The following is a 22,163-nucleotide window of genomic DNA, read 5'->3' on the forward strand; positions in this document are numbered from 1 at the left end:
GGGGGCTCTCTGGGGTTTGTTTTGCTCTTCGAAAGACAGCCCTGTAATTTAGTGACTCATCCATTCTCCAGCCTTTGTTGCTTTTCATTTTCAACATCTTTAAGCTGTTTGTGGAGAATGTGCTTATTTTTAGACTTCCCATCAGGGAGAGGCATCTGAGCTGAGGGAAGAGCTCCATTGAGGCTTTGGTGTCTGGGGTGTTAATGGGCAAATTTCCTGCTGGGGAGAGATTCCTTTTTCCTTTTTCCTTTTTCTTTTTTCCTGTTTCCCCTTTCCTTTCCTTTCCTTTCCTTTCCTTTCCTTTCCTTTCCTTTCCTTTCCTTTCCTTTCCTTTCCTTTCCTTTCCTTTCCTTTCCTTTCCTTTCCTTTCCTTTCCTTTCCTTTCCTTTCCTTTCCTTTCCTTTCCTTTCCTTTCCTTTCCTTTCCTTTCCTTTCCTTTCCTTTCCTTTCCTTTCCTTTTCCTTTCCTTTCCTTTCCTTTCTTTCCTTTCCTTTCCTTTCCTTTCCTTTCCTTTTTCCTTTTCCTTTCCTTTCCTTTCCCTTTCCTTTCCTTTCCCTTTTCCTTTCCTTTCCTTTTCCTTTCCTTTCCTTTCCTTTTCCTTTCCTTTTCCTTTCCTTTCCTTTCCTTTCCTTTCCTTTTCCTTTCCTTTCCTTTCCTTTCCTTTCCTTTCCTTTCCTTTTCCTTTCCTTTCTTTCCTTTCCTTTCCTTTCCTTTCCTTTCCTTTCCTTTCCTTTCCTTTCCTTTCCTTTCCTTTCCTTTCCTTTCCTTTCCTTTCCTTTCCTTTTCCTTTCCTTTTCCTTTTCCTTTCCTTTCCTTTCCTTTCCTTTCCTTTCCTTTCCTTTCCTTTCCTTTCCTTTCCTTTCCTTTTCCTTTTCCTTTTCTTTTCCTTTCCTTTTCCTTTCCTTTTCTTTTCCTTTCCTTTTCCTTTCCTTTCCTTTCCTTTCCTTTCCTTTCCTTTCCTTTCCTTTCCTTTCCTTTCCTTTCCTTTCCTTTCCTTTCCTTTCCTTTCCTTTCCTTTCCTTTCCTTTCCTTTCCTTTCCTTTCCCTGGGAGCAGGAGGGGTTCACAGGCTGTGCCCTGGGGGTCTCTGGGGTGCACTGAGCTCTGAGCCCCTGGAGGGAGGAGGAGGAGGATGGGTACAGGGAAAACCAACAAATGTTGGGGCATCAGGAATAAAGAGGCCTCAGGATCTCCAATCATCCTTATCAAACCTGCAAATCTCTGTCCATAGCCAGAATTTCTCTGTCCCATGGCACAGGCTGGCAGCAGGAAGGGCAAAGGGGGAGAGCAGCCCTCAGCCAAGAGCCAACCCCCATTTCTCTCCACTGCAGCAAATCATGAGGAGTATTGAGTATTTCTGCTTAATTCAGGCTTGTTTGTTTTTTCTTTTTAAAAGCAATGTTTTTATTTGAAAAAATAAGCAATTTTTTTTCCAGAAAACTGACAAAACAGAAGATGCTTTTCGAGTTAATGAATAGGTTTGGGGTTGGGTTGGTTTGTGAAGTCTGACACCTCCTCATTTTGGTTTGCAGCTCCAAATTCCTGTGGGGAGCTTTAAAATGAAAGGAAATTTCAAAATGAAAATTGGCTCTGTAGCACACCGAGCCAGGCATCTGATCAAAAAAAAAAAGGGAAAAAAAAAAGCCCAATGCTGCCTGCTTCTTTCTTTCTTTTTTTTTAAATTTAATTAAGTCAATGGAGAACGGAAAGGCCTCAAATGAAAACCACGCTGGCCCCAAACGTCTCCAAGGCTCCAGATGTGAATTCCTGCACCTTCTGCTGGCGAGCACATCCTGGCTGTCCTCCAGCACTCGGGCACAGCCCCTGCTCAGGAAGGAGAGCAGGACCCAGGGACGGCCTGGAAAAGGTCAGGAGGTGGCTCCAGTCCATCCCTGGAATGTGGGATCATCCACACCCGAGCTCAGCTCTCAGGGCACATCCTGCTTTGCCCCATGGAGCCATTTGGGGTTTGCCATCCTGTGCCACCCCCTGTCCCAGGTGTCCCTCGGTGTCCCAGGCCAGGCTCAGCCGCAGCACGGCCACAGAGGCGGTGCCGAGGAGCTGCTCCCCAGCCAGCCCGGGCAGGTCCTGGGCCAGCTCCAGGGAGTCAGAACTCAGTGCATCCCTCCGGGTGTCCAGAGCTGCTGAGGACCCCACCAAGGGGCTCAGAGACCCTGGCACACAGCCCAGAGCACCTGGTGGTTTGACTTTGACCCCTGGAGCAAGTTACCAGCTTTGTATGAGGACCTGAAAGTCACAGAGGTTCGAATAGTGTAATAATAAAATGATCACAGGGTGAAAATGTAGATTTTAGGATTTTTGGAATGGGGGTTTTGGGGACAAGATGGAGGAACTTGGGCGTGTCCAGCCTTTCTCCTTCTTCTTCTTCTTGGTCTCCATTTTCTGCAGTGATGTTGGCACTTTGGGATTGGTTTAGAGTAGAAGCTCACTGTCTAACACAGGTGATAGGTATTGGGAATTAAGTGTAAATATGTTATATGTAGTTTGTAGTATAAAAGGACAACACCGCCCTGGGAGCGGTCAGAGTGCCTGTGGCTGCCCTGCTGAGCAGATCTCGGCTGGGCAGAAAGGAAAATTTTATAGATAAGGATTAATAAACAACTTCAAGACCGAAAAATGAAGAGCTCTGACTCGTTCTTCGGATGTCGGGCCGAACAGAGACATCCTGCACATCTTGGGGCAGCAATGAACAACCCAAAACCCGAGACCAGGGAGCCTTTCCAGGCCACCTTTGTAACTGCACGGAGAGCCCCAGTGCTGATGGATGGCTGGGAGTGCTCCCCTGTCCTGGCTGTCCCCTCCCCTGTGCCGGGCTGTCCCCTCCCCTGTCCTGGCTGTCTCCTCTCCTGTCCTGGCTGTCCCCTCCCCTGCCCTGGCTGTCCCTCCCCTGTCCTGGCTGTCTCCTCTCCTGTCCTGGCTGTCCCCTCCCCTGTCCTGGCTGTCCCCTCTCCTATTCTGGCTGTCCCCTCCCCTGTGCCTGGCTGTCCCCTCTCGTATTCTGGCTGTCCCCTCCCCGGTGTCACCGGCCGGGCCGGGCAGGGCCCTTGTGCTCCGCATTGCCCGGAGCAGCTCTGCAGGCTCCTGGCCGTGTTTCACCTCCTGGCACAGACACAGGACCCAAAGCTGCTCAGCCGCAGCCAGAGCTCTCTGCTCTGCTCTGCTGTCCCCACCCCACGGGCTCGGGGTGGCACAAAGGCCTCCCCTGGGGCAGCTGCCCCCACCGTGTTCCCAAGGTCCTGCACCCTCTCTCCATTTCCTTAAATCATGGAATCACAGAATCCCAGAATGGGTTGGGTTGGAAGGATCTCAAAGCCCATCCAGAGCCACCCCTGCCATGGCAGGGACACCTCCCACTGTCCCAGGTGCTCCAAGCCCTGCCCAGCCTGGCCTTGGGCACTGCCAGGGATCCAGGGGCAGCCCCAGCTGCTCTGGGCACCCTGTGCCAGGGCCTGCCCACCCTGCCAGGGAACAATTCCTAATTCCCAATGTCCCATCCATCCCTGCCCTCTGGCTGTGGGAGCCATTCCCTGGGTCCTGTCCCTCCATCCCTTGTCACAAGTCCCTCAGGGTCCTCACAGGGGAGAATTCCCTCCCAATCTCGCACCCATCTCTGCCCTCTGGCTGTTAAAACCACTCCCTTTCTCCTGGCACTCCATGCAAAGCTCAAGGATGGTTTTTTGTTCCATCTAAAACTTTCCATGAACCACAGGGAAACCCCCAGGAGGGCTTTGGGGTGACCCCAGGCCTGGGTGAAGGCCCTGATGGAGCACAGAGAGGGGGATTCCCTGCTCGGGAACAGCCCCTCTGGAGGAGCTGGCTCAGGGAACACGAGGCAGGAGGGTGGATGTGCCCAGGCTGGGGGGACAGTGACAATGGGATGGCTTTGTGCCATCATTTACCGGGCCAGCTGCCCCAGCCCCACCCAGCACCCCGAGCCATCAGCTGGGGACACCTGTCCCAGGAGGGCCGGAGACAATCCCAGGGTTAACCACGGAGTGCCTGGGCCCACAAATGCAGTGGCTTAAGAGAAAAATCTCGCTGTATTTTTTTTTTAATAAAAGCCTTTCTGCAGTAGATTCAACCCAGAAAAACCCTGCTCAGCCTGTGGATTGCAGTGCAGGTATGAGCCAAATACATGGCAAAAAGGAGATAAACGCCGTGTCCTCCTGCATGGCCACAGGAGACAAATTCCCCATTTAGAAAGCCAATAAAAATGTATTTCTTTTAGAACAACTGCATTCACGGCACATTGTTTCTCTGAGAAAAATATGTTAGTGACTTTGAACTCCTCCAATGCCATCCAGAACATATTTTTTTTCCCCAAAGTGTCTCGAAAGTAGCAAAAATTACGAAAGAATTAATGACTGTTAACAGCTGAAACAGATGGTCTGCTGTGAGTCCCACAGCCTCATGCAACTGTGAGTCAAGCCATTTTTCAAAATGGTGAAGAAAGAAAAGTAATTTTAAAAAAAATCAATTTCCAAGGCTACCAGGCTTCCAGAATTCGGCTTCCAAAATTCCACTCGGACTTCCCAGGCGGAGGCAGCAGGAAAGGAGGGCTCGGCTCGGTCGGGCCCCACCTTTGGCTGCAGCCCGGGGTCCCTTTGCCCTCCCGGGAGATGCTCAGGGATTGTCCGCGCTCAGCAGCGCCTGGGGCGGGTTCTGCTCCAGGGTCAGAGCCAGCATCCCCCCCGCACCCGCGGTGTGCCACGGCCAGCCCGGGGGCAGCAGCGTCCCCCATCCTTCCCTCCATCCCTCCCTCCATCCCTCCCTCCATCCCTCCCTCCATCCCTCCTTCCATCCCTGCCAGCGCCGGGAAGGGCCCGGAGAGCACAAATCACTTGCCAGGAGGGGAACTCCGGTTGCCGGCTCCGCTGCGGCGGCTCCTCCTTCTCGCCGGGAGACTCATCCCCGCGGCCACCTTCACGCTTGGGCTGCCCCTCTGCCGGCTCCTGGATCAGCCCCATCGGGCACTCGAGTCGGCGGGGCCGGGGCGCGGGGCGAGCTCATCATGGGGCCAGGCGAGCCCGGAGCGCGACCCTGCGGAGGAGCGACACAAACTTCAGCGCACGCACGGCCGGGCTTTATCATTTATTTAAACCGCCCAGGTCAATAATTCATGCCGGGCAGCGGGACAGCAGCGGCCACATCTGGAGCAGATGTTCGGTTCCCAATACAAGCAGGGCTTGGGGGAATGCGCAGTGCCAGGGAACGGTGCGGGGCTCGGCCCTGCTCCTCCAGGGCACCAGCCATGGGCTCCTGGGCTGGCACACAGCGGGTGGAAGGGGCACCAGCCACGGGCTCCTGGGCTGGCACAGAGTGGGTGGAAGGGGCAGGGCTGGCTCCAGCTGCAACCCGGGGCTGGGGGAGCTCAGACCCGCAGCTGCCACAGGCGCTCCTTGGCCGCGCTGGGCACACGCTGGGCACAGGCTGGGCACACGCTGGGCACACGCTGGAAAGGCTCCTGCACACACCCACACGGGCATCCATGAGCCCCCCGGGCAGGAGCCACCAGTGCCAGCCTGGAGCGACCCCAGCGCTGCGCCAGGAGGTGGCACCGGGCAGGGCCCACCCCAGCCCGCCCTCCCGGGCTGTGCCGGGACAAGAGGAGCACCTTTCATTGCCAGGTGTCACCCCAGGGTGTCCCCTCAGCGAGCGCCACCCCTCCAGTGGTGACACACAAACCCTCCAAGCCCGACAGCCCCTGTGTGCCGTGTCACCGAGGCCCTGCCCGTCCCCACAGGGCCCTGCGGCCACTCCACAGCTCCCTTCCCCTCCCGTGCCCAGCGTGGCCATGCCAGGGCCCCTCGTGGCCGCAGCTCTCCTTCCTCTCTGCAGCCAGGACATGGCCATGGCAGGGCCCCTCGTGGCTGGAACCTGGCTGGCCCTGTCCCCATTCCTTTAGGGACACCAGCCGTGAGCAGGAGCGATGGAGCAATGCTGCCAGGCACCTGCTGGGCTTTAGGGACTGCTCTGGGGACTGTCCTGTGCGGGGCCAGGAGCAGGGATTCACCATCCTGCGGATCCTCCCCACTCAGGGCATTCCATGAACCTCTGATGCTTCAGCCAGGCTCTCTCCGTGCTCTGACAGACACTTGATTGATTGATTGACTGATTGACTGACTGATTGATTGACTGATTGATTGATTGATTGCTGCCCCCGGGTGCCCCACAGGTGCCCCTCGTTATCCTTCCTGACACCGGCTCCGGGCCAGCCGCACTCCTGCCGGGCCCGAGCCCCGCCCCGGCTGTCCCCTCCCTGTGTCCCCTCCCTGTGTCCCCTCCCTGTGTCCCTTCCCTGTGTCCCCTCCCTGTGTCCCCTCCCTGTGTCCCCTCCCCGCTGTCCCCTCCCTGTGTCCCTTCCCTGTGTCCCTTCCCTGTGTCCCTTCCCTGTGTCCCCTCCCTGTGTCCTCTGCCTGTGTCCCCTCCCTGTGTCCCCTCCCTGTGTCCCCTCCCCGCTGTCCCTCCCTGTGCCCCTGCCTGTGCCCCTGCCGTGCTCTGTCCCCTGCCTGTGTCCCCTCCCTGTGTCCCCTCCCTGTATCCCCTCCCTGTGTCACTTCCCTGTGTCCCCTGCCTGTGTCCCCTCCCTGTGTCACTTCCCTGTGTCCCCTCCCTGCTGTCCCCTCCCTGCTGTCCCCTCCCTGTGTCCCCTCCCTGTCCCCTCCCCGCTGTCCCCTGCCCATCTGTCACTCGCCAGCTGGCCTTGCTCGCCCTTTCTGTGGAAGGTGAATTGAAAGCAATAATTTCTTGGCCTGCAATTGCACAACACCTCAAGCACCTGAGCTCTGACCCAGCCCTCCAAGGTGTATAATTATTAATTATAATTATTATTAATTACAATTATTATTATTACTACCAGCACTGTTATCCCAGCCCTCTGAGGGCATCTTCTTGACACAGTCCTTATGGTTTGGGCTGCCTCTTTTATCTCTGTGATTTGCAGCATCTCCTCTGATATCTGAGCCCCACTCTTTGGGTAATGCAAACTTGGAGATGACTTTCAGTGCAAATTTTCTCCCTGAAAAGAATTTCTTTTTCTTGCTCCCCTTCCTAAATGTGAACCTTGCACTTTACCCTGCCAGCCAGCCACTTCATGCCAGTAAGAAATGGACTTTCCTTTTCCCTAGATAATGACTGATCTTGCAGATTGGATAATGAAATAAGTAATGCCATTAGCAGCCCATTAATCAGTGGTGAGCAGTGAATAACACCGAGCCTGAAGGACAAGGGAAAGGGGAACTGGGCAGGAATGGGGAAACCACCCAAAATCCAGTGCCCTGCTGTTGATGGTTGTCACAAGGGTTTTTGGGGTGAAGGAAGAGACGAGATGGGCTCCATGATCAGAAGGCTTGATTTATTACGTTATGATATAAACATCTATTTAAACTATACTAAAAGAAAAAGAAAGGGAGAGTTTCCAGAAGCTGCTAGCTACCTAAGAAAAGTAAAGAATGATAACAAACCAGCTCTCTCGGACTGTGTCCGATAGATCTCAGTTCTGGATTGGTCACCAACTCCAAACATCCAAACTGGGCCAATCCAGGCAGACCTGTTACATTCCACAGCAGCAGATAACTTATTGTTTATGTCTGGTTGCTGAACTTCTCAGCTTCAGCAGGAAAATCCTAAGAGACGATTTTTCATAAAAGAAATGTCTGTGACACCCTGCTCCCCACGTTTCTTTTTTACTGCCAAGGAGCGGCTAACAATCAATGCCTGGGGCATCCAGCCTTGTACCAGCCTGTCCAGGTGAGGTGTCTGTGCTCAGGAGAGTCCCTGCACATCCTAAGTCCTGCCGAATTCCACACTTAGCAGGCAGTCACTTCATTTCTGTTCCTGCCTCGTGCAGGATGTGAAAAAAGAGGGAGGAATCCAGGAGGGCCCCTCCCTGCAGTGCCATTAACAGTGGTGGTGGCACAACACGGCCACAGCTGCAGCAGGACCTGTCCCCAACCTCAGGACCTGTCCCCATGCACAGGACCTGTCCCATCCCTCAGGACCTGTCCCCATCGGCAGGACCTGTCCCTACCCTCAGGACCTGTCCCCATGCACAGGACCTGTCCCCATGCACAGGACCTGTCCCCATCGGCAGGACCTGTCCCCACCGGCAGGACCTGTCCCATCCCTCAGGACCTGTCCCCATCGGCAGGACCTGTCCCCATGCTCAGGACCTGTCCCCATGCACAGGACCTGTCCCCATCGGCAGGACCTGTCCCTACCCTCAGGACCTGTCCCCATGCACAGGACCTGTCCCCATCGGCAGGACCTGTCCCTACCCTCAGGACCTGTCCCCATGCACAGGACCTGTCCCCATCGGCAGGACCTGTCCCCATCGGCAGGACCTGTCCCTACCCTCAGGACCTGTCCCCATGCTCAGGACCTGTCCCCATCGGCAGGACCTGTCCCCATGCTCAGGACCTGTCCCATCCCTCAGGACCTGTCCCATCCCTCAGGACCTGTCCCCATCGGCAGGACCTGTCCCTACCCTCAGGACCTGTCCCCATGCACAGGACCTGTCCCATCCCTGGCTGTGCCTGAGCCACATTCCCGAGTGTTCCCGGTGCTGGACCAGGGCCTTGCTGCTCTCCTGTCAGTGGGTGAGAAACAGGAGATGCTGGAGCAGATCAGCAATGAGATCTGAGCAGAGCGACCCCGGGGGGAGCAGCTCCCCCTGGAGCAGGGCTGTCCCGTGCCTGTGGTGTCTGTCCCTGTGTTATCTCCACCCACAGAGAACGTGGCACCCCTGGGCTGGGTCTCCAGTCCCTATCCAGACACAGCTCTCCCAAGGCTCAGCTGCTCTGACAGCTCCCCTCCATCTTCCAATCCCAGGATCACTGAGCTTGGAAAAGATCTCCAGGGTGAAGTCCAAGCTGTGCCCCATCCCCACCCTGTCCCCAGCCCAGAGCTCTGAGTGCCACCTCCAGCCCTTCCCTGGGCACCTCCAGGGATGGGCACTCCAAACCTCCCTGGGCAGCCCCTGGCAGTGCCTGAGCACCCTTTCCATGGGGAAATTCCTGCTGATGTCCCCCCTGAGGCTGCCCTGGCCCAGCCTGAGGCCGTTCCCTCTGCTCCTGTCCCTGTTCCCTGGAGCACAGCCCGACCCCCCCGGCTGTCCCCTCCTGGCAGGAGCTGTGCAGAGCCACAAGGGCCCCCTGAGCCTCCTTTGCTCCAGGCTGAGCCCCTTCCCAGCTCCCTCAGCTGCTCCTGGGGCTCCAGCCCCTTCCCAGCTCCATTCCCTTCCCTGGACACCTCCAGCCCCTCAGGGTCTTCCTTGGAGCAGCCCAGAACAGGACACAGGGCTGGAGGTGCCTCATCCTCCAGGTGTGGCCTCAAGCTTTATGCCAAGTGCCCTGGCAGGGATTTTAGGAAGGGATTTTAGGAAGAGCTCCATCGTGAGTAAACACCACCCTGAACTGCTGAGAACCTTTCCCCAGGAGTGCTCACTCTGGGAGAGAGGAAGATCAGGAACAACAACCCTAAAAATAAAAATTATCAAAGAGAAGACTGAATGAGACCCTTTTGAACCCCCTCCCTAAGACACTTCCTCCGTCCTCACCTCCAGCCTCTCACAGCACCCAGTGAGGCTGTGAACACCTCTGTGTCGCTGAAAGGGTTAATTGGGAAGGCATTTTCCGCCCATCCCCTCGCTGGCCCGGCACTGGAGCTCCTGGCCCTGCTCCCCCCTCTCCTTGGAGCCAGCAGCGACAGTGACTCGGAGCTCAGCCCCGTTTGGTGACACTTGTCACCCAAATGTGCTGCTGGGGAGAGCCGGGAGGGCACAAACAGGGCACGGAGCAAGGTGGGGCTCGTCCTGACACTGCTGTCTTTTCTCTGGTAATCAGTTCTGCTCAGAAGAGGAGAACCCAGCTCCAAGGGAAAAGAAGGGTCCTCACATCACTTCTTCCATCAGGCTGACACCTCTTCATCTCGGGGAATTGAACATCTGTTACATAATTCAGGGAACATGTGGTTATTTTCCAGGCTTATTAATAGCCCAAACCCCCCAGCTTCAATGGGAATGAGCAGCTGCTCCAGACTTCACCCCTGGAGCAGGGCTGGGGGCTGGGAGCAGGTACGGGCAGGGCTGGCTGGGGCTCAGGCTCCCCCTGCCGCAGCTCACACAGCCGCACTCCCACATCCCCCCGTGCCTCCTTCCCTTCACATCGCGTTTTTCTCTCCAGGAGAGGCAGAGGATGGTGGAGAGGGTCACAGATGTGAGAGAGGGTCGGGGAAGTGCAGAGAGGAGGGGAGGGAGACAGTGGATCATCGTACGCTTCATCCCAAAACACTTCCATGAGCAGGACACTCAGTCACTTCCCAGATGTCCAACAGGGCTTGCAGGCACTTCCATGGCAGGATTCAACCCTGAATGCCTGAGCTGCCCCCTCATTTGAGGAGCAGGCTGAGGGAAGGCCCCTGGCACCTGGACAGCAGGTGGGAAGGTTGTCTGTGGCTCTGCTGCTTGGGGATGAAGGGCAGCTCCATGAGCACTCCTCTCCACCCTGGAATGGTGCCTTGGATGCTCCCTGGAGTTTCCAGGTGGGATTTGGGCTGGGCAATAGGTGAAGGTGAGGCTGTAGCTGGGACACAGGTGTGTACAGGATGTTCCTGAGACACACAGCACAGTCACACCAGGCAAAGGAGAGGCAAAGCCCTCAGCTGCGACCGTGTTCAGAGGGGTCTGAGGATGAGGGAAGAGACGAGGATCTGACTCCATGGTTCAGAAGGCTGATTTATTATTTTATGATATATATTATATTAAAACTATACTAAAAGAATAGAAGAAAGGATTTCATCAGAAGGCTGGCTAAGAATAGAATAGGAAGGAATGATAACAAAGACTTGTGGCTTGGCTCTGTGTCCAAGCCAGCTGACTGTGATTGGCCATTAATTAGAAACAACCACATGAGACCAATCACCTGTTGCATTCCACAGCAGCAGATAACCATTGTTTACATTTTGTTCCTGAGGCCTCTCAGCTTCTCAGGAGGAAAAATCCTAAAGAAAGGATTTTTCATAAAAGATGTGTGTGACACTCAGCCACCTCCAGCCCATCCAGGGATACATTCATGGATCACACAAATGATCTCCTCGCTCTCTGATGGTCTTAGCAGAGCCCAAAGTTCATCTTGATTCAGTCCCAAATCCCTCTGTGGCTTTAATCCAGCTCAGAAAACCCAAACCTGACAAACGATGGGGGCTGGGGAGAAGCTCCTCATTTCCTGGCAGTCCATAGGAGCCAGGAAGATCTGCCCAGAGGGGCGAGGCCACCGGAGCCTGCAGGGAGGAGGAGGAGGAGGCTCTGGGCAGCTCTGGGCACTCTGGGTGGCAGTGGGAGCAGGGCACCGTGCCCGAGGGCCAGGCAGGGACTGGGCACAGCAGGGAGAGCTCCCAGCTCAGGAGCTGCTCCAGCTCCAGCTCCAGGAGATGCCTGAACACCCCTAGGGCAGGGCAGGGCTCACCCAGCTCATCCCAGGGGACAAACAGGCAGGAAATTGGGGGTTCTGCGTGTTCAGTGACTGTCAGTGATTCACCCAGGGCAAACCCCCAAAGCCACACTGGCAGCTGGGAGGTGACTCCAGGGACAAGCCTGGGCTCAAGGCTGCCTTCAGCAGGGCAGGAGCTGCCTCCAGGCACCACATCCCAGCTTCTGCCTCCTGCTGCACCAGGGCTGAGCCTCGGGAATGCAAACGGCCATTTCCATGTGGTCAGGAACCACGGGACGCAGACTGAGCCTGGGAGAGCTGGAAGGGGAGCATGGACAGAGCCTGGAGCTGGGCTGGGACTGGGGATTATCCAGGAATCTCCAGACCCTGCTGCCTTGGCTGTTCCCAGCCCAGGGATGGGCTCAGCTCTCCACTCTCCCCACTGGAGAGCTTCCCATGCAAACTAAAATGATCTGGTAAAAAAAAAAAAAACAAAAAACTTAAGTGAACAATTCCTCTAAATCTGAAATCACCAAATCCAAACTGCTTCTGCTGCTCCCAAACTGCTTCCTGACCCAAACCAGAAGCTGTCAACTTCAGCAGAGTTTGACTCAAATTTTCATTTTTTCCCTCCCTGTAGCCACCTTTCCTCTCCCCACCCAGCTGAAAGTTCACTCATTTTTACTTTTCCAGGCATATTTTCCCTGTTCACCAAGCCATGCTTATCTGACCTTCTGGATCTGTAACAATCATTTCTTATTCCTTCTCCCGTACCTGGGCTGATCCTCTTAGCTTTGCTGGAAGGATTTGGACAAAAATACTATTTTTGACATCCTGGGATTCTTTGACAGACTCTTCCATTCCAGCTGCTATTTTTTGCCTACATAACCTGCTCCCAAAACCTGCAGGGTGGCAGTTCTGGGGTCAATTTGACTTAAACAATTCAGTTTATTAGCACAAATACAGAGCCACAGGATATTAGGGAAGGATTTTGCTGAGTACCTAAAAGCTCTTGGAAATGTAGAAATCATCCAATTAAGTCTGTTACCCAACAAGGGCTTCACACACTGCTCACAGTCTTTAGAAAAAGCAACTGGCAACGTCAGAAAAATTATAAATTGACAATTCCCAGTGATTGACCTCCTGTTCCTATTGTGCATTTGCCATGGAACGAAAGAAAAACAGGAAAGAGTCTTGCCAAGGTATGAGGAAGGAAAAAACAACAACAAAAATGAATGAGATTTTGTTGGCAGAACTTGCAAATTATTGCTGCTCCCGTTCACCCAACTTCCGTCACATAATTGCCGTGTGCTGCAGCAAATTCCCTGGAAATGCTTCTGCTGGGAGGATGGAAGCAGCATTCGTGCAGAGCAGGAGGCTCCTGTCCCCAAAGCCCCAGCCAGGAATGAGGCACAAGCACGAGAACCAAAGAGGAACAGGGTTCAGGTCCAACCTGGCAGGTCTGGCCCTAAGCCAGGCTCCAGCAGGTGCTTGTGAGGATGGCCAGGCTGGATGGCAGGAAAATCAGTGAGGAATGGCACAGAGCTGCCCTGAGGAATGGCAGAGAGCTTCTCTGGAATGGCAGAGAGATGTTCTGGAATGGCAGAGAGCTGCCCTGAGGAATGGCAGAGCTGCTCTGGAATGGCAGAGCTGCCCTGAGGAATGGCAGAGCTGCTCTGCAATGGCAGAGCTGCCCTGAGGAATGGCACAGAGATGTTCTGGAATAGCAGAGCTGCCCTGGGATGGCAGAGCTGCTCTGGAGTGGCACAGAGCTGCTCTGGAATGGCAGAGCTACTCTGGAGTGGCAGAGCTGCCCTGGAATGGCAGAACTGCTCTGGAGTGGCACAGAGCTGCTCTGGAATGGCAGAGCTGCCCTGGAATGACAGAGAGATGCTCTGGAATGGCACAGAGATGTTCTGGAATGGCAGAGAGCTGCCCTGGGATGGCAGAGCTGCTCTAGAATGGCAGAGAACTGCTCTGGAGTGGCACAGAGCTGCTCTGGAATGGCAGAGCTGCTCTGGAATGGCACAGAGATGTTCTGGAATGGCAGAGCTGCCCTGGAATGCCACAGAGCTGCTCAGGAATGGCAGAGAGCTGCCCTGGAATGGCAGAGCTGCTCTGGAATGGCAGAGAGCTTCTCTGGAATGGCACAGAGCTGCCCTGGAATGGCAGAGCTGCTCTGGAATGGCAGAGCTGCCCTGAGGAATGGCAGAGCTGCCCTGAGGAGTGGCAGAGCTGCCCTGACTCAGAGCTGCAGCCTCTGGACCAGGGGAGGTGCAGCCCAGACTTTGGGCTCTCAGAGATGCCCAGAGGTGCTGAAACTCAAGCAGGGCAGTGTGAGGGCACGGATGTGCCCAGCCAGCCAAGGAGGCCTCTCCCATCCCACCTCCACATCCTGCTCCTGGCTGCAGCAGCAGCAGCTCCTGGACATTCCAGCGGGGAAGCCAAACTCCCCCAGCTCCTCATGGTGGCACTGAGCCAGAAGGGGAGATTCCAGCCTGGAGACTCGGCTCAGGAGGGACAGAGGGGATCTGCTCCGTGGTGGGAATGACCAAAGCAGTGCCCAAGGGCGGCCCCAGAGCAGGGAGAGCTCTCCCAGGGGTCCTGCAGGCTCTGAGCTCTGTGAGCAGAGCTGAGTGCTGGAGACACTCAGGGGAAAAGGGAGAAATTCCATCCACTCTACGCAAAAAGCTCGGTCAGGAGCAGATGCAAACAAAGCTGCAGTGGAGGTGCAGCCAGGAGACAGGGTGGGAACAAAGGTACCTGCAGGGAATGAAATACCTGGGCTGGAATGGGCTCCATGGGCAGGCTGTGGGTGGGACTGTGGGGAGGACACTCAGGGCGTCACAGAATGTCCTGAGCTGGGAGGGATCCCCAGGGATCATCCAGTCCAGCCCCTGGCCCTGCACAGACACCCCAACAATCCCAGCCTGGGCATCCCTGGAGCTCCTGGAGCTCTGGCAGCCTCGGGGCCGTGCCCATTCCCTGGGCAGCCTGGCAGAACCTTTCCCGAAATCCAACCTGACCTGCCCTGGCACAGCCCCAGCTGTTCCTGGGTGCTGTCCCTGTCCCACAGAGCAGAGATCAGGGTCTGCCCCTCCTCTGCCCCTCATGAGGACAATGGAACCGTGATGAGTCTCCCCTCAGTCTCCTCCAGCTGAACATTCCAGTGCCCTCAGCTGCTCCTCTTCCCCTCAAGGCCACTCACTTTCTTCATGGCCTCTTTTGGATGCTTCCTAATGGATTCATGGCTTTCCTAACGGATTCATGGCTTTCCTAATGGATTAATGGGTTTCCTAATGGATTCATGGGATTCCTAATGGATTCATGGCTTTCCTAATGGATTCATGGCTTTCCTGCATTGTGGTGCCCCAAACTTCACCCAGCAATTGAGATGAGGCTGGCCCAGCACAGAGCAGAGCAGGACAGTCCCTCCCTGGTGGCACTGGTGGCCCCAGGACAGGGTCACTGCCCCCAGGGCTCTGACAGCACCAAGGCTGGATCCCAGCCTTTGGAAACATGGGAAGCACTGGGATCCAGCTGGTGAATACCTAAACCCTTGTCAGCTGTGCTGGCAGCTCCGGGTGCTCCTCTGGAAGTGGCCCTGTGCTACAGAACCACTCTTATGGAATCTCTGAGGCCGGACAGAGCTCCAGGCCCATCAGGTGTGACTGTGCCCACCCTGCCCCAGCCCAGAGCACGAGTGCCAGGCGATTTCAATGATCCAGAGCTGTTACAGCACAAAGCTCTTGTGCTCCTGAGGAAACCAGGAACTCCTTTTCCTGGCTCAGGAAAGCACGTGTAAGGATTTGTAAGAAAAAGGGACACAGTCTCTGCACCTCAGTGTGTACTCCGTGCCATTGGCTGAAGTCACTGCACTTGAGTTTACATGTTTTTCTAAACCAGGACTTGCCTGGCAGCTCTTGAGATTTCTAAAATAACTTTTTCTATGCTGCTGTTGTTCTTCAGCAGAACTTTGAGCTATTGCTTATCAAAAGGGGCCTCATTTTCCCAAATTAAATAAATACTCCATGAAGCATGGGACGTATAAATTAGTCCAACATGCTTTCAAACATTCTGGGATTTTGGTAAACAAAATCGATTCTGTATTTAAACTCTGCAGCTTTACCTCATACAATATCACTGTGCAAAAGTTTTAATTTGATTATACATCTTATTATCTGTGCTCTCGTGTGTCCTCCCCTTTTTCCCCTGTTCTACTTATTTACTGTGAAATAAAAGCCAATCATGGCTCATACAGCACTGCAATTTTCATCAGAATTCTTCCGCAAGCTGCTAGCAAAACATATTTAAGGCTGACCCCAACAACCATTCTCATTTTCCTTCAAACATTTCAATTATTACTTAATTTAGGCCTGCTTGAATAGTCCTGCCACCTCTCATTTGACCACTGTCACAGCAATGCAGGAGTGACTTCAAAAGGAAAGGGGTTTGAAATGGATGAGTGGTGATGGTTAATTATGACTTCACTCAATATTGGTGGGGCCAAAACTCAAATGTGGGGTCAGTCCCGGGCCCCTCACTCCAGGAAAGACATTGAGGGGCTGGAGCATGTCCAGGGAAGGGAATGGAGCTGGGGAGGGTCTGGAGCTCCAGGAGCAGCTGAGGGAGCTGGGAAGGGGCTCAGCCTGGAGCAAAGGAGGCTCAGGGGGCCCTTGTGGCTCTGCACAGCTCCTGCCAGGAGGGGACAGCCGGGGGGGTCGGGCTGTGCTCCAGGGAACAGGGACAGGAGCACAGGGAACGGCCTCAGGCTGGGCCTGGGGGGGGTCAGGGGGGATTTGGGGGAAATTCCTCCTGGAATGGTGGGCAAGCCCTGGCACAGCTGCCCAGGGAGGAGGAGGAGGAGGAGGAGGCTCTGGGCAGCTCTGGGCACTCTGGGTGGCAGTGGGAGCAGGGCACCGTGCCCGAGGGCCAGGCAGGGACTGGGCACAGCAGGGAGAGCTCCCAGCTCAGGAGCTGCTCCAGCTCCAGCTCCAGGAGATGCCTGAACACCCCTAGGGCAGGGCAGGGCTCACCCAGCTCATCCCAGGGGACAAACAGGCAGGAAATTGGGGGTTCTGCGTGTTCAGTGACTGTCAGTGATTCACCCAGGGCAAACCCCCAAAGCCACACTGGCAGCTGGGAGGTGACTCCAGGGACAAGCCTGGGCTCAAGGCTGCCTTCAGCAGGGCAGGAGCTGCCTCCAGGCACCACATCCCAGCTTCTGCCTCCTGCTGCACCCCCTGCGCTGGGGCTTAACCCACATGGGTGTGTGGCACCTGGGGACATGGGGCAGTGCTGGCCTTGGCAGAGCTGGGGAGCAATAAAGAATTGTTGGATGGAAAAAGATCAACTCTGGAAGCAGAAAACAAACTCTGGCTCTGAGATGGCCAGGAGCAATCCAAGGTGTCAATATTGCTCCTATAACTGCAAATATAAATTATTATATTTTATAATTAATATATTTTTATAATTATTATATTTTATAATTAATATAAAATGTCTGTATTTACCACAATACATATATATTGTAATTATATTATAATATAATATATATTACAATTATATTATAATAGGAGTTATGTTCACACCTGACTATATATATATGTGTGTTGTGGTAAATACATACATTTTCTATTAATTATAAAAAGGTATAAATGTAGAAACACAGAATATACTGATTGTTATATAATTAAAAATTATATAACACATTAAAAATTGAGAATCTGCTTGAATAGAAATAAAAAAGGAGAAGTTAAAAGATTAAAATAACTGCTTTAAACTCTCTATTGCAAACCTGGAATAATCACAGACTGCCAAACCAACCAGAGGTAAAAGGAAAAAAGGTTGTGCAGCAGCACAGCAGAGCAGGGGAGTTAAAAGGCTCAGAGTGTATCCAGGGAGGAAAGAGACCCCCGGGTGTGACAAACTGCTCAGACAGGAGCAGGGGCACAGCCAAAAAGGGGCCTGAGGAACAACTCTCTGAAGAGGGGACACCACAGGCTGGTCAGAAGCAGGAGGGGAAGGAATTCCGGCAGGGGGGTAGAGCATGGGTGAGCACCCAGCACAGCTCAGGAGAGGCTGGAAGGGCCAGGGAATTGTTTGCATTCCTTTTCATTCCCGAGGAGATGGGAAAAGGAGGCAGAAACAAAGATGAACAGTCAGTTTTCATCATGGAAACCGCTTCCCACTGCAGCCCCAGAGAGCCCTGTAAAATAGACCCACTCAGTGCCTGGGAAGGTGCCTGGGGACTGGAGCTGTGTGAGTGCAGTGACAGCTTTCCTTAATGGCACAGAGTCGAGCAGGATCAGCAAACCCTGAACTGGTGCACAAAAATCTTACAAAATCCAACGTCTGAGGTCTAAAGAGCTGAATTTCAGTGCCAAATCCTGCTCAGGAGAAAAGACCCCATGGTCTCCCTACCAAATGCTGAGCGCTGGGCTCAGCCCTGCTGGCCAGGAAGGAGTTGCTGGGGGGATGTGGAGGCTGCTTTGGAAAGAGCCACAGGAAAATGCAATGTGAGAGATTTCTGTCAGAGAAACAGAGCAAACTGAGCTGTGCTGCTGTCTGGCTCTGTTGGGCACCTGCAGCATGAACAAATCCCTGCTCAGAGCAGTCAGGAAGGGAGATAACAGAACAAGGAAGGGTGAGAGGGGGAAAGGAGCTTGGACAGAGGCAGAGAGAGAATTCTGCACAGAAATAGATTGACAAGTCAGGGCCCTTCAGTCTGGCAAAGAGATGCTTGAAAGGGATGTAGGAAACACTTATTTAAACCAGAGTTTTATCACATCCTAATCATGGAGCAAAGGCAATAGAGAACAAACTCTTGCTGTTTCTCACAGCACCAGACCCAAGAGATACACAAGGAAATTACCAAGAAATGGTTTCAAAAAAAGAAAAAGGCAGAGGAAGTGTTTTTGCAAATAGTGCCCAATTATGTTGTTGAATTTTTCCTGGAAGACATTAAGTGCTCCAAAGAGGAATAAAGTAATGCATTGAGAGTGACAGACAGCCTTCAGCTCAGGAAGTTTTCAGCAGGGGTTGAGATGAGCTGGGAAGCTGGAGGAGGAGTGGGCTGCACTTGCCCTTCCTCAGGAGATGAGGTGAGAGGGGAATTTGTCTTCACTAGAGACAGAGTCCCAAGGATGGAGCTCCAATACCAATGCCCCGAGTCTCTGTGGCTTTTTTCCTACTGCCAGAAAAGCAAATATTTCCTCCTGGAGCTGCTGGACACTGAGAGCTGCAAGACATGTTCCAGCAATTTTCTGTGGATCACAGCTGGGACATAAAGTGTTTAAGTAATGGTCAGGAAGAAGCCCAGTGAATCATCACTGGTCACCCTGTGCTTTGCACAGAGCAGGTTCTGTTCATAACTCACACGCTTAAACTGAGCTAATCTGTTCTTTCAGACCCTTTAGGGCGAATCTCAGGCATGGCACCACCAAAACCAAACAGCTTTAAGGGACTTTGATGAGCTTGCCTTGGGTGGTGGCCTGCGGGGTGGCAGGGGGGAGGAGGGAAGGCACCTGGCACACTCTGGTTTCTCCAGGTCCCACAGGGAGTTCTGGGCTCTGCTGTAGAACCAGAGCCTGCTGTGCTGTACAAACCCCCGTGCAAAGGATGCTCTCCATCCCACACTGCTCTGCAGCCCTGCCTGGGGCTGGAGCTCAGCAGCAGGGGGTGCCAGGACCCCCCTCACACCTCCCCCTCTCACCCTGTCATTCATTTTCTAAACAAACCTGATTTTGGTGTTTTCTCTCCAGAGGCACATGGAGAACACACAAAGGGGGTGCCCGCAGGGGACAATCCTCAGGACAAGGACAGGGCCGTGGGGAACCTTGAGTTTCCTTACAACCCCACTGCAAACTTCTCTGGAATCTCTGGGATAGCCCAGGGAACATCCCCAGCCTCCCCCTCTCCTTCCCTTCCTGCCCCTTGTGCCTGCAGCTCCCATGGTCACCCTTCCCTGCCCTCAAAAGCCAGGCTGTCAGTCCAGGCACTCAATCCTCTCTGTCCTTTGGTCCCTGCCAGGCTGTCAGTCCAGGCAATCCCCTCTGCTTTGGGCTCCAGGCTCCCAGAGCTGCTGAGCCACAGCAGCAGCACAAGGATGTCCCAGTGCTGTGGGTGGCACCAGGGTCCCCCCTGTGCCCCCGAGGCCTCAGGCACTCCTGTCTGTCGGGGTCTCTCGCTGGTCAGAGTGACCCCGAGATACATCAGAAAGTCTCTTTTCCCAGCCCAGGGGTTGAAGAAGGAGTCAGAGCTGTTCATTTCTCGGTCTCAAGGTTGTTTATTGCATCTTATCTATAAAATTCTTTCTCCTGACCTGCCGGGGTCTGCTCAGCAAGACCGTTCTAAGCACACTCCCTGCCCCAGGGCAGTGTTATGTCTTTATACTAAAAACTACGTGTACAATATTTACAATTCCTTCCCAATACCTATCAGCTATGTTAGACAGTGAGCTTCTACTCTAAACCAACCCAAAAGTGCCACCATCACAGCAGAAGATGGAGGCCAAGAAGAAGAAGGAGAAAGGCTGGACATGCTCAGTTCCCTCCATCTTGCCTCCTGAACCCCTATACCAGAAACCCCAAAATCTACTTTTCCACTCCGTGATAACTTCACTGTTATTCTACCTAAACTGTTGTAGCTTGCTGATCTTCATATAAAGTTAGTCATTTACTCCACGGGTCATAATCAAAACCACAGGTGTTTTGAGCTCTGTGCCAAGGCTTCTGAGCCCCCTGACAAGAGTCTCAGCCGTCCTAGACAGCCAGAGGGATGTTCTGAGTTCCCACACCTGTCCCCTGTTCATGGACACAGCAGCTCCTCTCACCCAGCTGCACCTCCAGACAAGCATCTGCCAGGGCTTCTCATGGATCCCAGAGTGGTTTGGGTTGGAGAAGCCCATCCCATTCTCCCCTGCCCGGGCAGGGCCACCCTCACTGTCCCCAGCAGTGGCCCTGACACTTTGGCATCTGAGCCTGGAGCAGCCTGGGGGCCCAGCTCAGATCCACAGCCAGCTCTGCTGGGTTGTGCAGAGCACACAGCTGAAATAGGGTCAGGGTTCCCAAAGGGACCAGCAGGGCTGCCCAGGGTTTCCTGGTGCCTCTGGCTGCTCCCAGTCTCTCTGGAGCTGCAGTGGTTTTCTCAAGCATGAAATGAGACCCCAGGTGGAGTCCCCTTGCCTTTAGTGCCAGAACAGGAATAATGAGCCCTTATCACCTCATCATCCACCCTTCAGCTGGGCTGCAAAGAGCAGGGACAGCATTTTCCACAGATCCATCTCCTTCCTGTATCCCAGAGCAAGCCCCTTTTACAGCTTCCACCCCAGGAGGGAACAGGACATTTACCAAATACCCCAAGGAGAGCACTCTGGGCTTCAATCAGGTCACAGGACAAAACTGCACCTTCAGTCCCTGGTCCAACCTCATGGAGAAAAGAATCCATCCACTCTTCCAGCTTGTTTTATGGACTATCCAAACTGCCTGGATCTCCTTTGCACTGAGCATTCATCAGGAGCTTGGAACAGCTGAGGGCTCCATGGGCTGGGAGCAGGGGGACTGCTGCTGTGCCAGGGTGCAGCTGGATGGGGTCCTGCCCCCTCAGGCTTTTCTCTGGGGTTTTTTTGGGATTAATCCCACTGGTGTTATTTGCATTACAACAGCTCTGGGATCTGCACCTTTTGTTCCAGAAAATGGGATTTTGCATGTGAACTCATTGAGAGGAACTTACCAAACCAACACAGTCTGCACGGACCGAGGTGCCAAGGGACAGTGCCACCCAAAAAAAAGCTGCTTGGCACTGTCACAGCACCACTGTGACAGCAGTTAACACGTGTGACAGCCACACCTCATAACAGCCTCCTGTCCATCACCAGGACAGAGGAACTTTGCCCTTCCCAGGAGCCACCATTGACAGGCGATCCCTGCCCCTGGTGACACTTTGCCAGAGGGTCAGGGAGGGATCCTGCCCCTCTGCCCAGCCCTGGGGACAGCTCTGGGTGCTGTGTCCAGCTCTGGATCCTCAGCACAGCAGGGACAGGAGCTCCTGGAGCGGGGCCAGCTCAGGCTGTGAGGATGAGGAGGGCCTGGAGCATCTCTGTGCCCAGGAAAGGCTGAGGGAGCTGGGGCTGCTCAGGCTGGAGAGGAGCCCCAGCTGAGAGGGGCCCTCAGGCCTGGGTGTCCCTGTGTGCAGGGAGGGGCAGAGCAGGGCCCAGGCTCTGCTCCAGGCCCAGCAGTGGCACCAGAGCCACGGGCAGGGCCTGAGCCCAGCACTGCCCCTGCCCAGGAGGCACAACTTCTGCCCTGGGCAGTGCCCAGCCCTGAGCAGGCTGCCCAGGGAGGGGCTGGAGTGTCCCTCAGCGGGGATACTGCAGAGCCCTGTGCACACAGTGCTGTGCCCTGTGCTCTGGGATGGCCCTGCCTGAGCAGGGAGGTGCCACCAGGGACCCCCTGGGCCCCTTCCAGCCTGGCCCAGCATTCCAGGATTCTGTGACACTCTCCTGCTGTCTCGTGCACAGCCCCAGGCCCGGAGCCAGCTGAGCTGTCAGGGGGGTTGCAGATCATTACAAGGCACAAACATCCCCGGGGCAGCCAGGCCGGTGATTCCTCCACTACAGCAGCAGCTCCACAGCAGCTCCCTGCTCTTAAGAACCAGCAGCTTTCTTGTGCTTAACCCCTGGGAGACCTTCCCTCTTCCCCAGTTAATCCCTTCCCAG

At 54.4% G+C, this 22,163-nt stretch overlaps 1 protein-coding gene across 1 annotated transcript in view; it reads right to left on the reverse strand.

Moving 5' to 3' along the window:
• CALN1 (calneuron 1) overlaps window positions 1-22,163 on the reverse strand; it is a 179,858-nt gene that overhangs the window by 153,401 nt on the left and 4,294 nt on the right. Inside the window, exon 2 of the mRNA XM_030962826.1 lies at window positions 4,866-5,060. Within this exon, the coding sequence (XP_030818686.1) occupies window positions 4,866-4,987 (122 nt within the window). The 5' untranslated portion in view covers window positions 4,988-5,060. The remainder of the gene's footprint in view (window positions 1-4,865; window positions 5,061-22,163) is intronic.

The sequence above is a fragment of the Camarhynchus parvulus genome, chromosome 19 (assembly GCF_901933205.1).
Source record: "Camarhynchus parvulus chromosome 19, STF_HiC, whole genome shotgun sequence".
Lineage (NCBI taxonomy): Eukaryota > Metazoa > Chordata > Aves > Passeriformes > Thraupidae > Camarhynchus > Camarhynchus parvulus.